The sequence below is a fragment of the Dryas octopetala genome, chromosome 1 (genome assembly GCF_963921425.1).
Source record: "Dryas octopetala chromosome 1, drDryOcto1.1, whole genome shotgun sequence".
Classification (NCBI taxonomy): domain Eukaryota; kingdom Viridiplantae; phylum Streptophyta; class Magnoliopsida; order Rosales; family Rosaceae; genus Dryas; species Dryas octopetala.
The window spans coordinates 22,030,392-22,050,419 of NC_141366.1; the positions used below are offsets into that span (position 1 = coordinate 22,030,392).

The 20,028-nt window shown below is 36.9% G+C and overlaps 1 protein-coding gene across 1 annotated transcript; it reads right to left on the reverse strand.

Annotated features, from left to right (window-relative positions):
• Positions 1-12,223: 12,223 nt before the first annotated feature.
• On the reverse strand, positions 12,224-19,618 carry NEK6 (serine/threonine-protein kinase NEK5). Its single transcript, XM_086243770.1, has 14 exons — positions 19,279-19,618; positions 19,101-19,167; positions 18,919-18,984; positions 18,734-18,780; positions 18,584-18,629; positions 18,380-18,460; positions 18,249-18,291; positions 18,099-18,148; positions 17,029-17,110; positions 16,891-16,940; positions 15,952-16,025; positions 14,907-14,958; positions 14,174-14,818; positions 12,224-14,063 (listed from the first exon to the last, which is right to left on the reverse strand). The coding sequence occupies exons 1-14, from the start codon at positions 19,374-19,376 to the stop codon at positions 12,567-12,569; spliced, it is 2,898 nt and encodes a 965-aa protein (XP_086099896.1). The 5' UTR covers positions 19,377-19,618; the 3' UTR covers positions 12,224-12,566.
• Positions 19,619-20,028: the final 410 nt, after the last annotated feature.

The following is a 20,028-nucleotide window of genomic DNA, read 5'->3' on the forward strand; positions in this document are numbered from 1 at the left end:
TTGAATTTCCTATAATGTAAAAAAATTCATTTCTTATGAAACAATTATTTCATTGTTGTAATCTTTGAAGATGAATGAAGATCCGCTTTACATTTTCAAATAAATAATTAAATTTAATCAGAAAAATAATTAATTAATATGGTTATTTTCCGCAATAAAAAATTATAATAATATGGTTACTTAGTTTTGCTTCAAACCAGTATGGGAATATTCAAGACAAATGAAAATTTAGACTAATTACTAAATGGGAGATTTTTTTTCATTCTAATAGCAATCATTTTTTAGTTTTAAAACTAAGTGAAAGAAAATTTGTTTGGAGACATAAATTATGTTAGGGGACAAAATTCCTCTACACGTGTTTGAACGCCTAGTCCTCAAACGCTTTTAAATTTGCATGGGTTCGTTAATTTATAGGGCAGGGCAACTAATTTTCTAAGAAAATTTAACTCGACGCAAATAGTAGTAGAGATTATTTTTGAGTGCTGCTATTTGCACACATTTTGTTTTTTTTGCACACTCTCACTAATTTATTTTGTGAAATTACTTAATAGACAAAAAGAGAAATTACCTTAAAGGATAATCCACATCATTTGAAAAAAAAAAAAAAAAAAAAAAAAAACTCTCCTTACACACCTCACCTCCAACCACAACCAAAACACACCTCACCTGTGACCCCACCTCCATCTCAGAATTGCCAACACCCACCTCCTGCCATTAACCCGCCTTCATTGCCACCCATGCATCCTATCTCCACCATAGCCATGGGAAGTTGGAGGCATGCCCTAACCTAAATTTTTTGCATTTGAATGTAAATCTAATGCTTTCTTATCTAATTTCAATTGGTTAATCAATCATAATACCTTTTTCGTCTGTTTGCGATGATTTGGAGTAAGGTTTTTTAGAGTGCAAGAGTGAATTTTCTGATTATTCATTTTCGAATTTGCAGATCGTTCGGCATTGGTCTACCGAACATTTTGATTTCGTTCGATAGTAAGCTGTCGAACCTTTCAGTTTCGTTTGGTAGTAAGCTGCCGAACGAAATTGAAAAGTTCGACAGCTTAGTACCGAACGAAATTGAAATGTTCGGTAGCTTACTACCGAACAAAACCGAAATGTTCGGTAAACCAGTGCCGAATGACTTGCGAAACCCTATAACTCAAACCCGAAATTTCAATCTTGAAACCCAGAAAATCCGCACTCTAAATTATCTCAAATAGAAAAAAAAAAAAAAAAAAAAAAAAAAAAAGTCTTGGGATGGATTAACCAATTTAAATTTGATAAAAAAAAACCTAAATTTGCACATGAATCAAAATAATTTAGCTTAAGGCATAACTATAGGTTGACAACAATGGCTATGATGGTGTAGTAAGGTGGTGAGACCACCAACGGCGGATTGACAGTAGTGAGTTGAAAGCGATTTCGACGGCTGAGTTGACGGCAGTGCTGACGGCTTTGATGATGATGTTGGTATACAGGGGTGTGTTCTTGGCTAGGATTGGGTGGGCGTGAGGTTGGGGGTGGGGGTGTGTATTGTCTGAAAGAGTTGAGTGGGTGTGTATTGTCTGAATAGATTGGGTGGGGTGTGTAAGATAAATTTGATATGATTAATAAAATTAAAGATATTTGGTAATGAGAGGGGTGTTTTAAAGAGAAATTTTACATTTTAAAAAATGATAGGAGATGTGTAGGAGAAAATGGTGTGCAAAAAGAAAAAAAAAAGTGTGCAAATAGCAGCTTTCTTATTTTTATAATCTCAGTTTTCAAAACTTACTTTTAGAAAGTTGTTATTTGCACCTTTTTTTTTTTTTTTGCACACTTTTCTCTTACACACCTCCTACCATTTTTTAAAATGTAAAATTTCTCTTTAACACACCTTTCTCATTACCAAAATATCCCCAATCTCATTAATCTTACCAAATTTCTCTTACACACCTCACCCAATCCATTTAAACAATACACACCCACTCAACCCTTTCAGACAATACACACTCCCACCCCCAACCTCACGCCCACCCGATCCTAGCCAAGAACACACCCATGTATACCAACATCATCATCGGAGCCGTCAGCACTGCCGTCAACTCAGCCGTCGAAGTCGCCTTCAACTCACTACTGTCAATCCACCGTTGGTGGTCTCACCACCTTACTACAACATCATAGCCATTGTTGTCAACCCATAGTTATGCCTTAAGCTAAATTATTTTGATTCATGTGCAAATTTAAGTTTTTTTATCAAATTTAAATTGGTTAATCCATCCCAAGACGTATATTTTTTTTTCTATTTGAGATAATTTAGATTGCGGATTTTCTGGTTTCAAGATTGAAATTTTAGGTTTGGGTTATAGGGTTTCGCAAGTCGTTCGACACTGGTCTGCTGAACATTTCGGTTTTGTTCGGTAGTAAGCTGTCGAACCTTTCGGTTTTGTTCGGTAGTAAGCTGTCGAACGAAACCGAAATGTTTGGTAGTTTACTGCTGAACGAAACCAAAATATTTAGCAGACCAGTGCCGAACGAAATTGAAAGGTTCGACAACTTACTATCGAACGAAACCGAAATGTTCAGTAGTTTACTACTGAACGAAACCAAAATATTCAGTAGACCAGTGTCGAACGACCTGTGAATCCGAAAAATAAATAACCAGAAAATTCACTTTTGCACTCTAAAAAACCTCACTCCAAATCATCGCAAATAGACGAAAAAGGTAATGAGATTGATTAACCAATTAAAATTAGATAAGAAAGCATTAGATTTACATTCAAATCCAAAAATTGTAGGTTAGGGCATGCCTCCAACTTCCAATGGCTATGGTGAAGAGATGATGCGTGGCGGCGATGAAGGTGGGTTGACGGCGGGAGGTGAGTGTCGGAAATTTTGGGATGTAGGTGGGGTCACGGGTGAGGTGTGTTTTGGTTGTGCTTGGAGGTGAGGTTGAGGGTGAGGTGTGTAGTTGTGGTTTAGGAGTGTTAGGTTTGGGGTGTATAAGGAGAGTTTTTTTTTTTTTTTTTTTCAAATGATGTGGGTTGTCCTTTAAAGTAATTTTTTTTTGTCTCAATTAAGTAATTTCACAAAATAAATTGGTGGGGGTGTGCAAAACCAAAAAAAAAAAAAAGTGTACAAACAGTAGCACTCTACTTTTATGACCTTTTTTGAATGTGAGATGTCCAAAATATATTTTTCAATTACTCCCTTTCTCTCTCTCTCTCTCTCTCTCTCTCTCTCTCTCTCTCTCTCTCTCTCTCTCTCTCTCTCTCTCTCAATCCAATCAACCCATTCAACAAACCCAGCTTTAGACAGAGATTGACGACGCCAAGCTTGTCGATGCCGACTTCCACATTAGTCTCAACTCTCACGCGACCTTTGAGCTAAACTCTTTTAGGGTTCTAAGGATTTCTACGAAGAGCAAAATTGAAAGCTAAAGAAAATAAATTTTCATTCCTCGATAGATTTCAAATACAAGCAGAATACATCTATATAGAGCTGGCAACTCACAAAAGATAATACTAACAGTTGTCAAGCAACCATTTGTTCTGTTGAAACTAATGGTGCGTTTAGATGAAGTAATTTGAAATTACTAAGGAATTCACAAATGACGGAATTAAAAATGACGTGATTTAAAATTCTAGAATTTGTAAATTTTCTTGTTTGGATAAATGTAATCATAATGAAATTTAAATACAAAATTTATAGTAGTTTTATAAAAGAGTGATGGTGATGGTGGCAACAATAAAAATGATGCTTTTTGTGAGTTGATGATGGTAATAGGGGTGATGGCCCATGAGCGGTGAGAGAAATGTTAGTGGCAAAAATTGGGGTATTGGAGGTGGTGGCAACGGCAACATTGGCGGCGGTGGTGGTGGTGGTGGCACTGGTGATGGAGGAGGCGGCAGCGGTGTCAGTGTCGGTGGTGGTGGTACTAGTGGCGGTGTCAGTTGTGGTGGTGGTGGCAGTGTCAGTGGTGGTGACGATGGCGGCGACGATGGTGGCAGTAGTGGCGGCTGTGGTGGTGCCAGCGGAGGTGATGTCGGTGGTGGTGGTGGTGGCAGCGGGCGGTGGTAGTGGTGGTGGTGACGGTGGCGGTGGTAGTGGTGGCAAAGGTGGTGGTGGCGGCGGAAGTGGTGTCGGTGGTTGTGGTGGTGATGGTGGCGGCGTAGGTGGAGGTGGCAGTGGTGGTGACGGTGGTGGTGATGGTAACTGCGGCATGGTGGTAGTGGTGGTGGTATTGTAATTAATTGGCAAGGTGATGAGTGAACATGACCTTTTTTTTATTTATAAAAATTGGAATTTTGAAAATGACACCAATTTAGGTGGAATTTACAACTTTCAAATCCCAAGTTTTTTTCCACATAGAATTTACAAAATTCTATAATTATAGATCCAAATAAGGAAATTAAAGCATGTAATTTTTTAAATACTGAATTTTGTTTAAATTCCAAGTTTTTTTTCTCCATCCAAACACACCATAACAGATTCCCTCCCCAAAGACCAAAAAGTTGTGTTTCTTTTAACCCAGACTGAGCCATCTATTACTAAAATAAAAAGTCCAAAATTGGAGCCCAACAACCTCATCCCTCTTACAAACAAAGCTTGTCTCAAGCTTTGAAGTCAGGATATCTCTTCGAAATATCATCAGCATCTTCCCAAGTTGCATCCTCAGGTGGAGAGCCAATCCACTTAGTCAACCATCTGACCACTCGTGCATTATGCCTCTTAACCATAGTCTGGTTTAACACCTTTGCTGGAAACAATCTCGGATTAGAAGGATATGCTAGAGGAGGCAGATGAGGAGTAACAAAGGCATTGAGACCAATTTTCTTTCCCAACAAGGAAACATGAAAAATTGGGTGAATTTTGGCATTTGCAGGCAGCTGGAGTTTGTATGCAACTGAACCAATCTTCTCAATTACTACAAATGGACCATCAGTCTGAGGGTGATAGGCTGAACTCTTTAGAAGCTTGGTGCCCTGTAGTGTAAAGAACTCCTGCCAAAAATTGCTCACAAAAATGCTATGTCAATGATAATTGAATTAGGCATTCCATGTAATTTTAACACTCCATGTACAAAAATGGGATCTTTGTCAATGATAATTGGCTGAAGAAATGTTGGATTGTCCTATGGTCAGTGATTATATGGAAGTGATGTCCTAATAAATAGGGTCGCGAATGTTCCACTGCCAATACTACATCAAGCATCTCCTTGTCATACACTGATAAAGCCATATGCCTTGGGGCTAGAGTTTTGCTGAGAAAAGCAATGGGTGACCCTCCTAGGATAGAACTGCACCAATTCCTACACCGATAGCATCACACTCTATAGTAAAGTCTTTGGAAAAATCTGGTAGGCCCAAAACAGGAGTTGTTGTCAGAGCTAACTTCAATTTGTCACAAGCTTGCTCAGCTTCAATGGACCAGTGAAATCCATCATTTTTGAGCATGTTAGTGAGTGGCTTGGCAATGATGCCAAATTTTTTGACAAACTTCCTATAATAGCCAGCCAAACCTAAAAATCATCTCAAGTTCTTAAGTGTTTTAGGTCTTGGCCACTGTTGAACACACTTGACTTTATCATGATCAACAGAAACTCCAGCTATACTGACAACATGGCCCAAGTAATCCACTGAATTAGCACCAAAGCTACATTTTGACTTCTTAACTTTCTGAGTGTGATCCTTCAGCCTATGAAAAACTCTCTTTAAGTGTACCATATGATCTTCTTGAGACTTGCTATAGATGAGAATGTCATTAAAAAAAAAAACCAGAACAAAGTCTCTCAAGAAATCTCTGAAAATGTCATTCATCAAGGACTGAAAAGTAGATGGTGCATTTGTAAGTCCAAATGGCATTACCAGAAATTCATAATGTCCATCATGAGTTCTGAAAGCCGTCTTTTCAATGTCATCAGGGTGCATCCTTATCTGATGGTAGCCGGACCTCAAATCTAGCTTTGTAAATACCACAGCCCCTCTCAACTCATCCATAATTCATCAATAAATGGGATTGGAAACTAATCCTTCACAGTGACTGCATTCAAAGCTCTATAATGAACATATAGCCTCCAGGTTCCTTCTTTCTTTTGAACCAACAGTACTGGTGAGGAAAAAAGGCTCACACTTGGCCTGATTACCCCATTGTCAAGCAACTCTTTCACAATGTTTTCAATCTCAAATTTCTGAAAGTGTGGGTAGCTGTAAGGTCTCACACTTATGGGAACTGTGCCAGGAGCTAAGATGATCTTGTGATCATGTTCTCTTGCTGGGGAAGAGCATTAGGCACCTCAAAGAATTTCTGAAACTGATCCAACAATAACTGAATATCAAGCAACAATTCCACTTATTGGTTGAATTTGGATGATCATTGCTTCTCTTTCCTTAGTCAAGAGTTTGGTCATTGATTGGCAAGTAATCATTTCAGTGTTACCAGAATGAAGACCTTGTAATTTGAATTCTTGACCACCAATATGGAATTTCATTGTTATTGACTCAAAATTCCAGAGAATATCTCCTAGCGACCTCAACCAAGCAGCTCCCAGTAATACCTCACAACCTGGTACAGGTAGTATGAAGAATTCAGTTCCCAAAGCATAATCCTGTAATTTCATTCTCAGATTAGGTGTATGCCCTTTAGTCTTGAGTTGAGCAGTGTCATCGAGCAAACAATCTGAATATTTGATCAAATTGTGGTGGAGAAAATTATGGGTTGCTCCAGAATCAATCAGCACGTGAAGTTTTTTGGAACCAACCAAACCCTTCAATTGCATGGTTTCTGCTTTAGATCCCCCAGACATCGCATTGAGCTTAATGAGAGGCACATCTAAATCCAGTTCAGTATTCTTTTCTGGAATTAGGTCTGGTATTTCATCATATTCTTCAGGGTCAAAGTAAATGGTGTAAGCTTGCCCTTTCCTGTCATTATGCCCTGGTTTGAATTGCTCATCACAAAAGAAGCATTGATTCTTTGACTCTCTCTTGATACTCAGCCTATGTTAGTCGTTTAGTAGCTGCATTGTTACTAGGACCTTGCTTGCTACTACCAGAATAAGGACTGTAACTACTAGTATTAGTCTTCACAGTTGGGGTCTGCAAACTTCTTTGATCACATTTATATGAGTCAAATGTCTTTCCTCATACACTTTAGCTAAAGTGTAAGCCTCAAACAAAGTTGCTGGATTCGCAGCTCATACATCAACTCTTATGTCCTCTTTCCGTCCACTCACAAGACATGCAAGCAGTGCATCAGGGGGAAAACCAGTAGCTCTCCTTAAGAGTTTTATGAACTGAGTTTTGTATTATGCTACACTGCTAGTCTGATGAAATTTTGCCAAGGCAGCTTGGTAGTCACTTTTTGTATGAGAACCAAATTCTTTCATTAGGATTTCCACTAAACCACTCCAAGTTCCAGAACACTCATTTTGGAACATAAACCATTCATCTGCAGCCACGTCAGTTAGATGCATAGAGGCAATGGCAACTTTTCTTTCATCAGGCACTTGATACAACTGAAAATACTGCTCAGCCTTATTCAGCCATTTAACTGGATCCCCATCAGAGAATTGAGTGAATTACAACCACATTTGCTTCATTGTTGGTAATTAAGGATCTTAATTGGTTTGGATTTAATCTCATCAATGGATTCACGTAACTTCCAATTTGTCTCTATACACATGGAAATCGAACTCTAAATAGCTCATCTCAGGTGGTTGCTCAGCCCATTTTTTAGGCCCCATGGAGAGGCTCTGATACCAGTTTTTAGGGTTCTAAGGATTTCTATGAAAAACAAAATTGAAAGCTAAAGAAATAAATTTTCATTCCTTGATAGATATCCAAATACAAGCAGAATACATCTATATAGAGCTAGCAACTCACAAAAGTTAATACTGACAGTTCGGGTTGGTACATAGAGAGAGAGAGAGAGAGAGAGAGAGAGAGAGAGTATAAGCTAGTTTAATTAAGAGTGTGGTGAAACAGCAAAGAGCAACAGTCCATTACCTCTTTGCACTTCACACTCACAAGGTCTTGAGCAAAGCAATAATGTATACATTCTGCCCTGTTTTCAATCTTTTATGGATTTATACGAATTTCATTCTTTTCCATTATAATACCCAACTAATGCAAATGCCACCAAATTACTCAAAAATCCTTCAAAAATCTCTCTCTGTCTCTATTGGTAAATGGTAATACATCCAAAACTACTATCTTTGTCTCTGAAAAATCAATTTGTAAATAAAGGGAAGGCTGACAGTACTGGATAGACGAGTTAAGTGTGGTTTTTTATCTGAATTTTTTGTGTTTCATATCTAAATTGAGTTTTTTAGTTTTTCGGGTCCACGTCAAGTTGATATTATGCGTCGACATATGGTCGACAAGTTGGTCGACGTCGATCATATGATCGATAGGGACGACATCGACCCTATAGTTAACAATTTATACTGGTCGACTTCGGCGCTATGGTCAATAGAGTCGACATCGACCCTATGGTCAACAATTTATTCTGGTCGACATCGACCCTATGGTCGAAAAAAACTAACTCCTCTTTTGAGTCGATTGATTGATTCATTAATTAATTGTTTGTTTGAGATTTGATTTATGGAAATTCTTAGAATTGTGAATATGATTTTTTTTTATTTATTAACATTATGATTAATATCTTTTCAAATAAGATTTTAGTTAGAGAAAAGTAGCTATTAGCATCTAGGTTTGTTGAATGGGCCAACAGAAGAGAGGTGGTGGTGGTGACCCGTGAGATGGGCATTTAATGTCCATGTACTATTGCATCCAAGTAGCTGTTATCATCCAATGGTGCCACTGAGCTTTGCTGCAACTGCAGCTTGGTTTGTTGAATGGGTTGGTTGGATTCAGAAAGAGAGTTGGAGAGGGAGAGAGAGAACTAGCGAGAGTAAGTCAGTCAAATGAGGTTAATTGGCAGATTTGTGTGTATTTCTATAAAGTATATTTTGGACATTTCACATTAAAAAAAGTCATTAAAGTAAGTTTTGAAAACTGAGGTTATAAAATCAATCTCTACTACTATTTGTGTCGCTAGGGTTAAATTTCCCATTTTCTTACTTACAATGGCAACGGATCCTATTATTATGTTGCAGACGAATATTAGAAAAGAATCGCTTCAAGACCACAAACAATATGTATATTTCAACTTATTTAAAAGTTTATCAGTTTGTCAGTGTTTATATTCTCACCTCTATATCATATTTTCTCACTTACCTTATTTTTACGCACTTTATTAAATTTCAAAAAAAAATATAAAAGCATTTTTCCCGTCTCTTATTATTCCTATAAAACCCTTAATTTTACTAACCCAAAAATTCATCCACTAAACAAATTTTTCACCCCCATTAAACTATCACCTCACCCACCTATCTTTTTGCATAATTTCTTTCGTCCAATAACCTTAATTCTACTATGTCACCAAATTTAAAATCGACCAGCCTTCTTTTGGGGAAGTTTTTTTTACCTTTTTATAATCACTGGTCATTTCTTATGCGAAGTTTTTTGAAGAGAAAAGGACTTTGGACGTATATCATTGGTGAACACAAGTGCCCAAATGTCAAAGATGACAAATTTTGTGACAAGCTTGCAGAATAGGATATGAACAACAACAAGATCATGACTTGGATTGCCAATACTGTTTCACCTTTTGTTTATACCAAACTTAGCATTGGGCTGGAGAATGAAATAAAAGCCCAACAAGTTAAGACAAGCACGGTACTTATTAACGCGACCCAAGCCCATTGAGTTTATCTAAATTTCAAGACTTGGGTGCAAAGAAACAGCAAACCTAATTTGATTCAGAGAAGGGTCCCATGTTAAACCAACTCATTCCACTATTTTTATATAGGATGCAAGATACAAAGAAGCTCTCAACAATTCCAACAATTCAACCTCAAACTCACAAAATTCTCAAATCATCCAAGCATTTAATCATTTCATCAGTTTGTCCTTTTTCTTAACTCTGCTAGGGTTTATCCAATTTCTTTAGTATCAATTTTGTTATTAGTAATTTTTAATGAGAGATTTTGTTTGTTTTGATCATGAGATTTATTGTTAAAACAACCATTGTTACTCAAGTTCAAGATAATCAGATTACTTATACATTTATCATCAAAGTTCATTGTTTGACTTTCAACCCAATTACTTTTGAGCATATTATTCAAACTTTTGATTTCACCAACACTATTACAGAGAACTACAACCAGTAAAAGGAGAAGCAAACTTAGGCTGGGATTAATTATTCCTTCCCTGGCCGCATAGTTGTTTGATCTAGAAGTTAGTTTGCAGCCCGAGACATCAATCTTAATTAATTCGACACTTGGCTTCTTGGCCGTGTAGTAGCACGCCTAAATTCAAAACAGGAAGGACGCAAATGTTGCTTAAGTTAGCGGCGAACTTGGCCGTGGTTTTTTAGGGTAAGACCTTCTATGAGCATGCAACTTTCCAAATTCGAGACTTGGAAAGAAGCTTGAGACTTTTTGTCTCGAAGATATGTCCAAACCAACTTTGCTCGTGGATACAAGTTAGAGCAAGATATACGTGAGTTTAAACACAAAAATTAGACCCATGGCTGAAAATAAGTTTTAGTCAAATTCTTAAGCTAACTAAGAATGGGAAACTAAATTTACCTATAGTTTAATATCCTCCAATATTTCAAGATATGTATGATAAGAAGATTAAATATATATTTTTTCCAATAGAGCAAAATAAGGTGGTTCTTTATTTTATTTGAGTTCTAAGAAAAATGAATGGTAATTGAATAATGAAATAACTTAAAGTGAGTTGGGAATCACAAACAATAATCTTCGTTTTAAACCACTTTTGTGAAGTCGGATGCATGCACTCATGCCCTTATGGAGTCCTATTGGAGCAGTTGTCACACATTATGCATTTCAGAATCAAACAATATATGCATGTGTGAATTTCAAAAATCAAATGGTCTTTGTCATGAAAGCTTGTAATTTTGAAAAATAAAATAATTTTAAAAAGTGATCTAATGGGTTTATTATAAGGTGCTTGTATTCTCCTAAAGTCAAAGTACTCATTTAAGGGTGAATTTGAGGATTAATTTGTCTTGATCCCTTTCCTCATTCCTCCACCCAATGTTAACATTTTTTTTATATTAAATATAGGACAATGTTCTCTTTTTAGACAATTTTTGTAATATATAATGCTAATGTTGTTATCTTGTGAATATGAACCCAACAATTAGATGAAAATTAATATAATCAATATCAATATTTACAATTGCACAACATAATTGATCGTCTTATATTGCATGCCAATTCGACATGTTATATTGTTACATTATGAGTCTAAACTATTGATTAGAATTGGACTATTTGTCAAAATCTATGGTCCAGACTATCTAGCAAAATAACATTTTCCTGTATAGGTAGGGGCGCTTTTTTCTGCCACAATTTTTTTTTTAACAAATATAGAGACGGTGTCTAAATTTACACCTCTACTTTTAAAATTAGAGGTGGTTTCCAAATTTACGTCTCTACTTTTAAAAAATTAGAGGCGCTCCCCCTATTCTGCCCCTACTCAAAAGCCCCTATAGCCCATTTTTCTAGTAGTGACCTCCACATCAAAAACTACCTTCCCTTTGCTCAAATCCTGACCCATATCCAAGAAGTGCCTTTCATTTTCAAAGCACCCGAACCCTCCATTAATCCTAACTTAGTCTCCAAACTTCTTCAACACATCTTCAACTCGAGATCTGCAACCAGAGTCATTGAGAGAATGGTTCTTTTGTACAACAGAAGAACCTTGAAACTGTTGAGCAACACATTTATTTACTTTCAACCCATAAATATTCTACAACCGCAATTTAATAAAAAAAGTTCTTGAGTTTAACTTTGCACTATATACATCTTCATCTCATTCTTGAAAAGGTTGTATATACTTTGAATTGGATCGAAGCCATGATCTATCATAATTCTAACATTTTTTTGATTCCTCCCTCATACACAATAACTAGATAATGAGAGAACTTAACTTCTTCAGTAAGAATAATTTCCTTGCGAAGTTTGTTATCAAGATCTCCGTTGTGCAAAGACATCAAAGTGAAATTTTATCTTTTTCTTTTGGGTCCCTTTTTTGTTAAGCTTACAATCACCTTCATCAGATTGTTGAGAAGATCACTTAAATCGTAACCAAAGAATTGGTTTCAAACCCCTAACTAAACATCAGTTTTCTATGCCATAATTACAAAACACTTTTCGTTTCTCCAGATACTATCACTTCTCTTATTTCGTCGGAAAAGAACAAAACTAATCAACAAGTGCATCAATACTAACATTGACTGCGAGCTACAGCATATCGTACATTTGAAGAAGACAATGTTATAATTTGTATAGTCACTATGTACAACAACCAAATGCATTCAAAGAATTACAAAATGGAAAGAAGAAAGAGGGCACTTGCCACTTGGTTGTTCTCTTTAGAACTCAAAGTGGATTTGAATTTTCAAAAGGCATGAAAAAAAGTTGAGACTGCTATTGCAATTTTGAGTAACATCAACAAGAGCAAGCTTACTATAGATATGAATCATATGATGCTTCATGTACTCCGTCCACCATCATCAATCATCATTCCTTTAAGACTCTTTGCTAACCAGATTGCTGTCTCTCTTGGGGAGACTTTATCTTTCCCAAATGGCCTCAAAACAACTGAGAGTTCCTCCAATCTATTATGCTGCAGCAAATCTGCAGATAATTCAAGTAGTCCTTCAAGTGCCTCTGCCCTCTGCCTAAAAGATTTGACATCCAAGATTTCCTTCCCTGGTGTTTCCTCTTCAGTCATAGGGGGGGTGGGCTTTGTTGGCTCAGAGGAATCAGATTTTTGACTTGAAGGAACATGGTTTGTGATCTCTGTTTCTTTGGTGCCAGAGTGATCCGAAATATTTGATTTTGGGCTTACTGTTTCAGAGCAATTTGATGATTTAAGAGCCGCAGGGGCAGGGGAAGTCACATTTCGCATCTCCAATTCATCCCTTACTACATTTATCAGCTTACCAACATCCACATTCTGAACCCCCACCTCAACAGATTCCATTACTGGCTGCTCACTCCCAACACGGAAGCTGCTATGCCGTATGACATGTATAACATCATCAAAAGCTGGAGGAAGATGGGCAGCAGCTGGATTTTCAATTGTTGGATTTTGCAAAGTGGTTCCTTTGTCTGCTTTAAAACTATTTTGGCTTGAAGAAATGGGAGGAGGGGCAGTGGAAAGGGTAGTGTCTTCTACTGGGGATAGAAGTTCCCTTACAGTGAACTTGTCATGACCACTAGATGTAGATGTAAGTTTTGATTCGATCACTGTATCAGGCGTACTACTGGGCCTGCTTACAGGGGTATGATCTTTACAAATAAATCTTTCTTCAGAAATTGTGACTGGGAGATCACGAGCAACAGTTGGACTCACTTGTTCATCACCAGCGGTTCTATTGTGAAGATCCAGAATAGCCTCAGAGGTTTCAATTAAGCATCCAGATTTATTGGTATGCCCATGGTTTTCTGCAGTTTCAGACATCACCGAATGAAAATGAGTAGCAGTTGAGCAGCTCGCTGGAGACTCTGTACTCTCAGTGTGGGTGACACTGCCATAATCAGGAAGCATCTGCTCTGTCATGTCAATAAAAGGAGTTGTCGCATCATCACAAATCTCAAATCCTTGAACTGACACAGAAGAGGAGATAGAATTGCTACTATCTGTTTGCATTCCTCTTGAACCTCTTTCTTGGTCTCTTTGAGGCTCTTCTGTGACCTCTCTAGAAAAGTTTGTTTGGCAACCCTTGGCCACTTGAGGAGGATTCTTTTCAGGCTCTTGGGATATTTCTATTGGACCTATCCTCGCAGCATTGCTCACTAAATCTGGAGCATCAACCCCCACTTGCTTCATCCGTCCAGGTAATGAAGAACGTCCAACCATCGTAGGAGGGGTCCTTTGCCTAGCCTTAGGAAGTCCATCTTCAACAACTTGTTTTATAGGAACAGGGGGAGGAGTACCATCATGTCTGGCCTTAGTTTTTGGTGAGGAGTCAACTATGGGAAACTGTATAAACAAACCACACTACATCAATAATCAGTTTATTCCACATATTAAATAAAAATAAACAATAATTTCAAAAAGTAAAAATAAATAAATATAAACCATATTATTACCTGATACTTTAAAGGATGGGATCCCTGTGTTCGTTTTTCAGAATCAGGGATTGCCTTTGATGGTGCAACAGTTGGTGTTTCAGGACTAGACTTGATAACAGGAGAAACAGCACTCAGCCTGGGTATTTTAGACACTGCATCCACGTTAGTTCTTTGGGTGGATGCACCAGCCTTTGTACGAGTTCTCATTGGTGAACTATTTTCCCTAATTTTTCCTTCTTTCAAAGCCAGCATTATATTCCTAATGGTTTTTGGTTGCCTCAATTCAACATTGGATTTCTGTTCAGAATGAGAAGGTTTCATCAACTCTTGTTCTTCTGTTTTGACAGTGCAAACATTCGGGCCATGTTCTTTAGTAGGCAGGAGCTGCCTAGAGCCATCTTTACCATCGACAGAAACAAAATCTGTCTCAGTAGCCTTATTATCAGAGTTTGACTCCATTGCTTGAATGTTTTTCTCAATTGAACGCAAACTATCTTTATCACTGCTTGAACTATTACTGTTTTGGCTTTCTGCCATGTTTCTCCGATATTCACGAGCTGCAGATATAGGCTTATCTGGGGAGAAAGCTGTTCGAGTGACAAAGGATGGACGATATTGTTCAACATAAGGCTGCAAATAAGGGTGCTTCAAAATCTCGGATGCCTGGCAAAGTACAAGTTGTAATTATTAATATGCAGTTCTGGTGCTCAAACTTGTCAAATTTGGCAGAGTATCATGGGGAGAGACTTACACTTGGCCGATGCTCAGGGCTCTTTCTTAGCATGCCTTTGATTAGTGTTTTCCTGCATTCACAATGTCGAACAAATTGGTTATCGTGGTACAGAGCATCCAGTTTTTGAAAGTATATATTAAAGCAATTATTTGGAAAAAAAAAAAAAAAAAAAAAGGTGGAAATTAAGGGGGGCATTTGGCACTCTATTCAAAAACAGTTTTAAATTTTCTTCCTTATTTCATCCATAAATATTAAAGATGAAAACAGAAAACAGTTTTTGGGAAGTATACCAAACGCCCCCAAAGTTTATCTATCAATCTAATCTCTACAAGCAGGAAAAGCATTTAATATTACCAACCAATACCCATGTTGACTTGGCATGTTTATATATATCCTTCCAAAATATCATCCACATATACTTGCGTATGCATATAAACAAGGGTCAAACTGTGTTAGGGCCCCCCTGGCTGCAGCTCGGGGAAAATTTTGGCCCAGTTTTTTTTACCTGTATTTAGATCTGCTTTTACATTTAGCCCATCCTATCTAAGCTCGGATCCAAGATAGCCCACCCTTTTATAAGCAACAAGCTGACAACCCAGCTACCAAACCTCTCAACTTAGCCTACTGCATCGCGGCCCCACCCTAACCCTCCATTTCCAGTTTCATCCCTTACTGATAACTTCTCCCACACTCACTCATGTAAGAAAGCCATTAAGCAGCTCTCTATCAAACTTCCTCCCCTTTTTGGTTAATGTTTTCCCTCACATAAAAAATCATGGTTCTGCCCCTGAATATGTGTGTGTGTGTGTGTGTGTGTGTGTGTGTGTGCGTGTGTGTGTGTGCGTGTGTGTGTGTTTGCACATATCAACTATTTATATAAATGCATCTATGTTTATATCTTTCATCATACAGGGGCCCAAAGGCACAGCAATTCAGAGCAATAGCCAAGTCACAGTGCAAGCTCCAGGAAAAAGATTGAAAACATTAACATAAACCCTGGTAATGTTGTGTATCTCCAAATTTTGAAGAAACGAAACTTAATCAATAGCATATTGAAACTTACAAGGACGGGGAATAACATGAAGGCAAAGGACCTATAGAGGAACGATTAATCTTGCTTATCAATCCTGCCATATCCTGAAACAAAATGTATAATGCCAACATTAGACATCTGGTAAAATAACAAATCAAGCAAGTTATATGGTTCATGACAACATAAAGTTGACTAGTTAAAGAAAACCTTTAACAAGGAGTGAACCATAGTTAGTGCATTGATCATAGTTAAAAGCACAACCTTTTATCAGACATCATTACTTACCAAACACTTCATTAGTAATAAAAGAGAAAGGAAATTAAAAAAAAAAAAAAAAAAAACCCTAAAAATGGTGGAATTTATAGGCAGAACAGTTAGAAACCTGAAGCAGGTTGCTCTTCCCAAATATATCTAAAAGCATGCATGTCAATTAACAGCACATCAGATGGTATTCACAAAATATATGATTATGCCAAGGCCTCTGCTACCAAAAAGAAAACAAACTTTTCATTCAGATCAGCAATTAACTTTCTTGGACCGTGTAAACAACAGAAATTACTATATTAAAAAGAATTTACTTTACATGGAATGGAATTGACAATTCAGGTTCTAGAAATTACATAGGAGGCTCTTAGCTAGTTCACTAAAATATATGGAAAATCTCTGCCCCAAAAAAAAAAAAAAATGTATACATGGAAAATCATTGTTAAGATGCACATAGAAACACTCCAATACCAGACCAAGATTAGAATTTCTATAAAGTCGTATTTGGAAAAAGAACTATGATTTCTTTTTCTTTTTTCCCTCTACTTCTCTTGTTTGTTGTGAAATAAATTAGAGTTCAAGAAGCTACTTACTTGTTCTGGTGTAAAAAGAAAAAAAAAAAATCATTATCCAGTAAATTAGAATTCCTAAAAAATCATATTGAATCTGAAGAATCAATGTCAGGAGAGCTGTAAGAAAACTTACAAAAGCTTTAAAAGCAGGGCGATAAGCAGCCATCTCATATATGCAGCACCCTGGCCAATAATCAAGTATTTCAGCCACCAAAAAATAAAAAATAAAAAATACTATATATATCAGAGATATGCATACAAGGCAGCATACCTAGAGACCAAATATCAGATTTGAAGCCATAAGGAATATCTGCAAGCAGTTCAGGACACATGTAATTGGGGGTTCCAACAACCTGCACATGGAAGTACAGAGGTAAGTAACTGAAGTCTTACAGAGAACCCATTTCTTCTACTTTTAATTAGTAAAAACCTTCAATGTGACCCCTGGATATGATTCTCTCATCATGTACACGCTCGGTTACTTAAATAGTTAAATCTTAAAAGGATAAGTTCAAATGTGAAAAGAAATAATTCCGACAAAAATTATTATGCAGAATATACAGAAATTGCATATGTTAACTAATTGAAATTTGGTAAGCATGGAGAAGTTTAATTCTTTTAAAGGGTTAAAGGAATAGCTGAATAGCTTTAGAAAAAACTGTACCAACTTATAAAAATAATCTAATGTTTTAAATTCTTACCATGATAATATCATTATTGAATTACTATATATGTGTGTGTGTGTGTATAGCAGGGTCATTTACCAACCTCTAGAACTATATTGCACCATATGATCCAATTAAGAATGTCAGCAATCAAAGATATCTAACTTCATAAAAAATAATGATATTAAAATTACTATTAATATTTGAGCATGAGATATATATATATATATATATATATATTTATATATATAAAGAATTTATGACATTTTAGGTGCCCCAAGTATATCTCATTGGTATTAGGCTACTTATGTTTCATTGGATGTACTAAAATTATAGAAATAAAACTAAAAGATTAATGAGCTAAAAATTTACTATAATAACTGCTAGTTATTGCCTAGGTTTTGCAATTAATTAAAAAACTGCTTTCTGTTAAAATAATGAAAAAAATTGATAAATTATGCGTATACTATCTATAAGGGTCGCTGATGTAAATGCAGAGTTGCAATCCCCAAATTTTGTACAGATTTATTCCATATAAAATTATCATCAATTGCTAAGGGAGAAAACTCAGAAACTAATCTTGAGCCATGAATATTATTCCAACCCTGAAGAAAAGTTGTTTAAAATAAATAAATAACATACAGAAACAGAAGCAATTTCCATATGTAGCACATACCGAAGAGGCCAAGTCATCTGCCTTCAAAGTTTTAGCAAGACCAAAATCCCCTATATACAAACCAGACCAGGATGAACAAAATCAGGATAAAGACATAATCACTTAAAAAATCATTATAAGGACATAATTCCAAATCCATCCTGCTCTCACCAAGACGAACATCCTGATCCTTAGTAAGAAAGATGTTGGAACACTGGAAAAACACACAACAGATCAATGTTAAGAACCAATAATTGCAATAGCAAAATCAAGATAACTAGTGCTGGTATTGGAAAGCATACTTTTAGGTCACGATGTAGAACAAAATTGGAATGCAGGTATTCAACTGCCAATAGTAGCTGCGTGAACCACTTGCAGAGTTTCTGAGCAATGTCCACATTCACCAACATAAGCCAACCGTAAGATTGAATTCTAACATTAGCAATAAGCAACAGAACGAAAAAGTACACTTGGGTTTGTGTTTCTGGACAGAAGGATGAGTATACCTCCTCGGGAAAATAAACCCCATTGGCTTTCTTCATCAACTCAGCCCTGAGGAATATAGATGACAAAAATGTGTGAAAAATTAAGGGTAATGCACATTACAAGAATTAAGGCAGAACAAACCAAGTTTGTAATAACCATGAACAACTCACATGTCTCCACCTTCACAGTATCCAGTGACAATACAAACATAGCAACCCTACATTATGAATACATCACTTCCAATTCAGGATAACACAAAAACTCCACACACAAAAAAAAAAAAAAAAAAAAAAAAACACACTACGAATTCGATAGATGCATCCACACACACACACAAACAACAAGGGTGTCTAACCTTCTCAACCCAGGCTTCCTTAAATTCGACAATGAATGGGTGTTGAATTCGGGCAATAAGAGCCATCTACAATTCCAAATTCCCAAAACACATAAAAGGAAACAGTTAAATAAATCTATAGAAATTACAAGGCAAAGTGTAGCAAATAATAAGAGAATCAACAATTGGAGTATTGAAGAGACCTCTTGATGAGCAGATCGCCGGCAGCGTTCCGTTTGGCGGGCAAGGCGGATCTTCTTCAACACATACCTGAAATGCGTCAAACCAAAATGAGCCTCAAATCTGAAGCTATATATATACATTACACAAATTTCACAAACATACACATATATAAGTATGGGGAATGTATTAATTAATTACTTCTTCTTCTCGGCCTTGTGGTGGACGAGAATGGCGGCTCCGAAAGCTCCACGGCCGATCTGCTCCATGAGCTCGTACTGATCCATTCTCGACTCCATAGCTCTCTTGGTCGGCCGATCCAGTGGTCCGCAACGAATCACAGCAATGCCTCCAGAATGAATGCCATTTTGGGTTGCAACCCCTAAGATGGATTCAAATTTCAGTCCCTGGATCACCAACTCCGATTCGGAAGCAAATGCATGCGTGGTTTGTGGCGTGCGGGTGGTTAGTGGTAGTTAATCAAACTCTCTATCTTTCTCTTTCTCCCTTTCTTTTGCTTCTGATGAGTGATGAGAGTGGGTGTGAGGGAGTGTTTGTGTGCGCTCATGGGTTATGGGTTTGCAGCCTCCTACGCCGACACAGGTAGCTGTCCACTTACTTCAACATTATTTCCTCTCTTTTTTGTCTTTTTAATTATTTCATATTCCAAAGTGTCAGTGTGTCACCCACTATTTAAAACTATTTCTACTGTTTTTTTTTTTCTTCATATTTTGTAAGAAGGAAGAAAGGTTACGGGTATGGCGTAGATCCACAAGAAGCCTGCAATGGTTTTTTTTATTGAATCAAGAAAAATTGTGGTTTAATTGGGGATCAAAGAGTTTCTTGTTTCGGTTTTCTTAGGGGCATGCAACTTGTGGATGCAAGTTATTTTTCTTTTAATTGTGAGGTTAGGTTTTCTTCAAGCGTGTTTAATGGTTAATTATCTGGCAT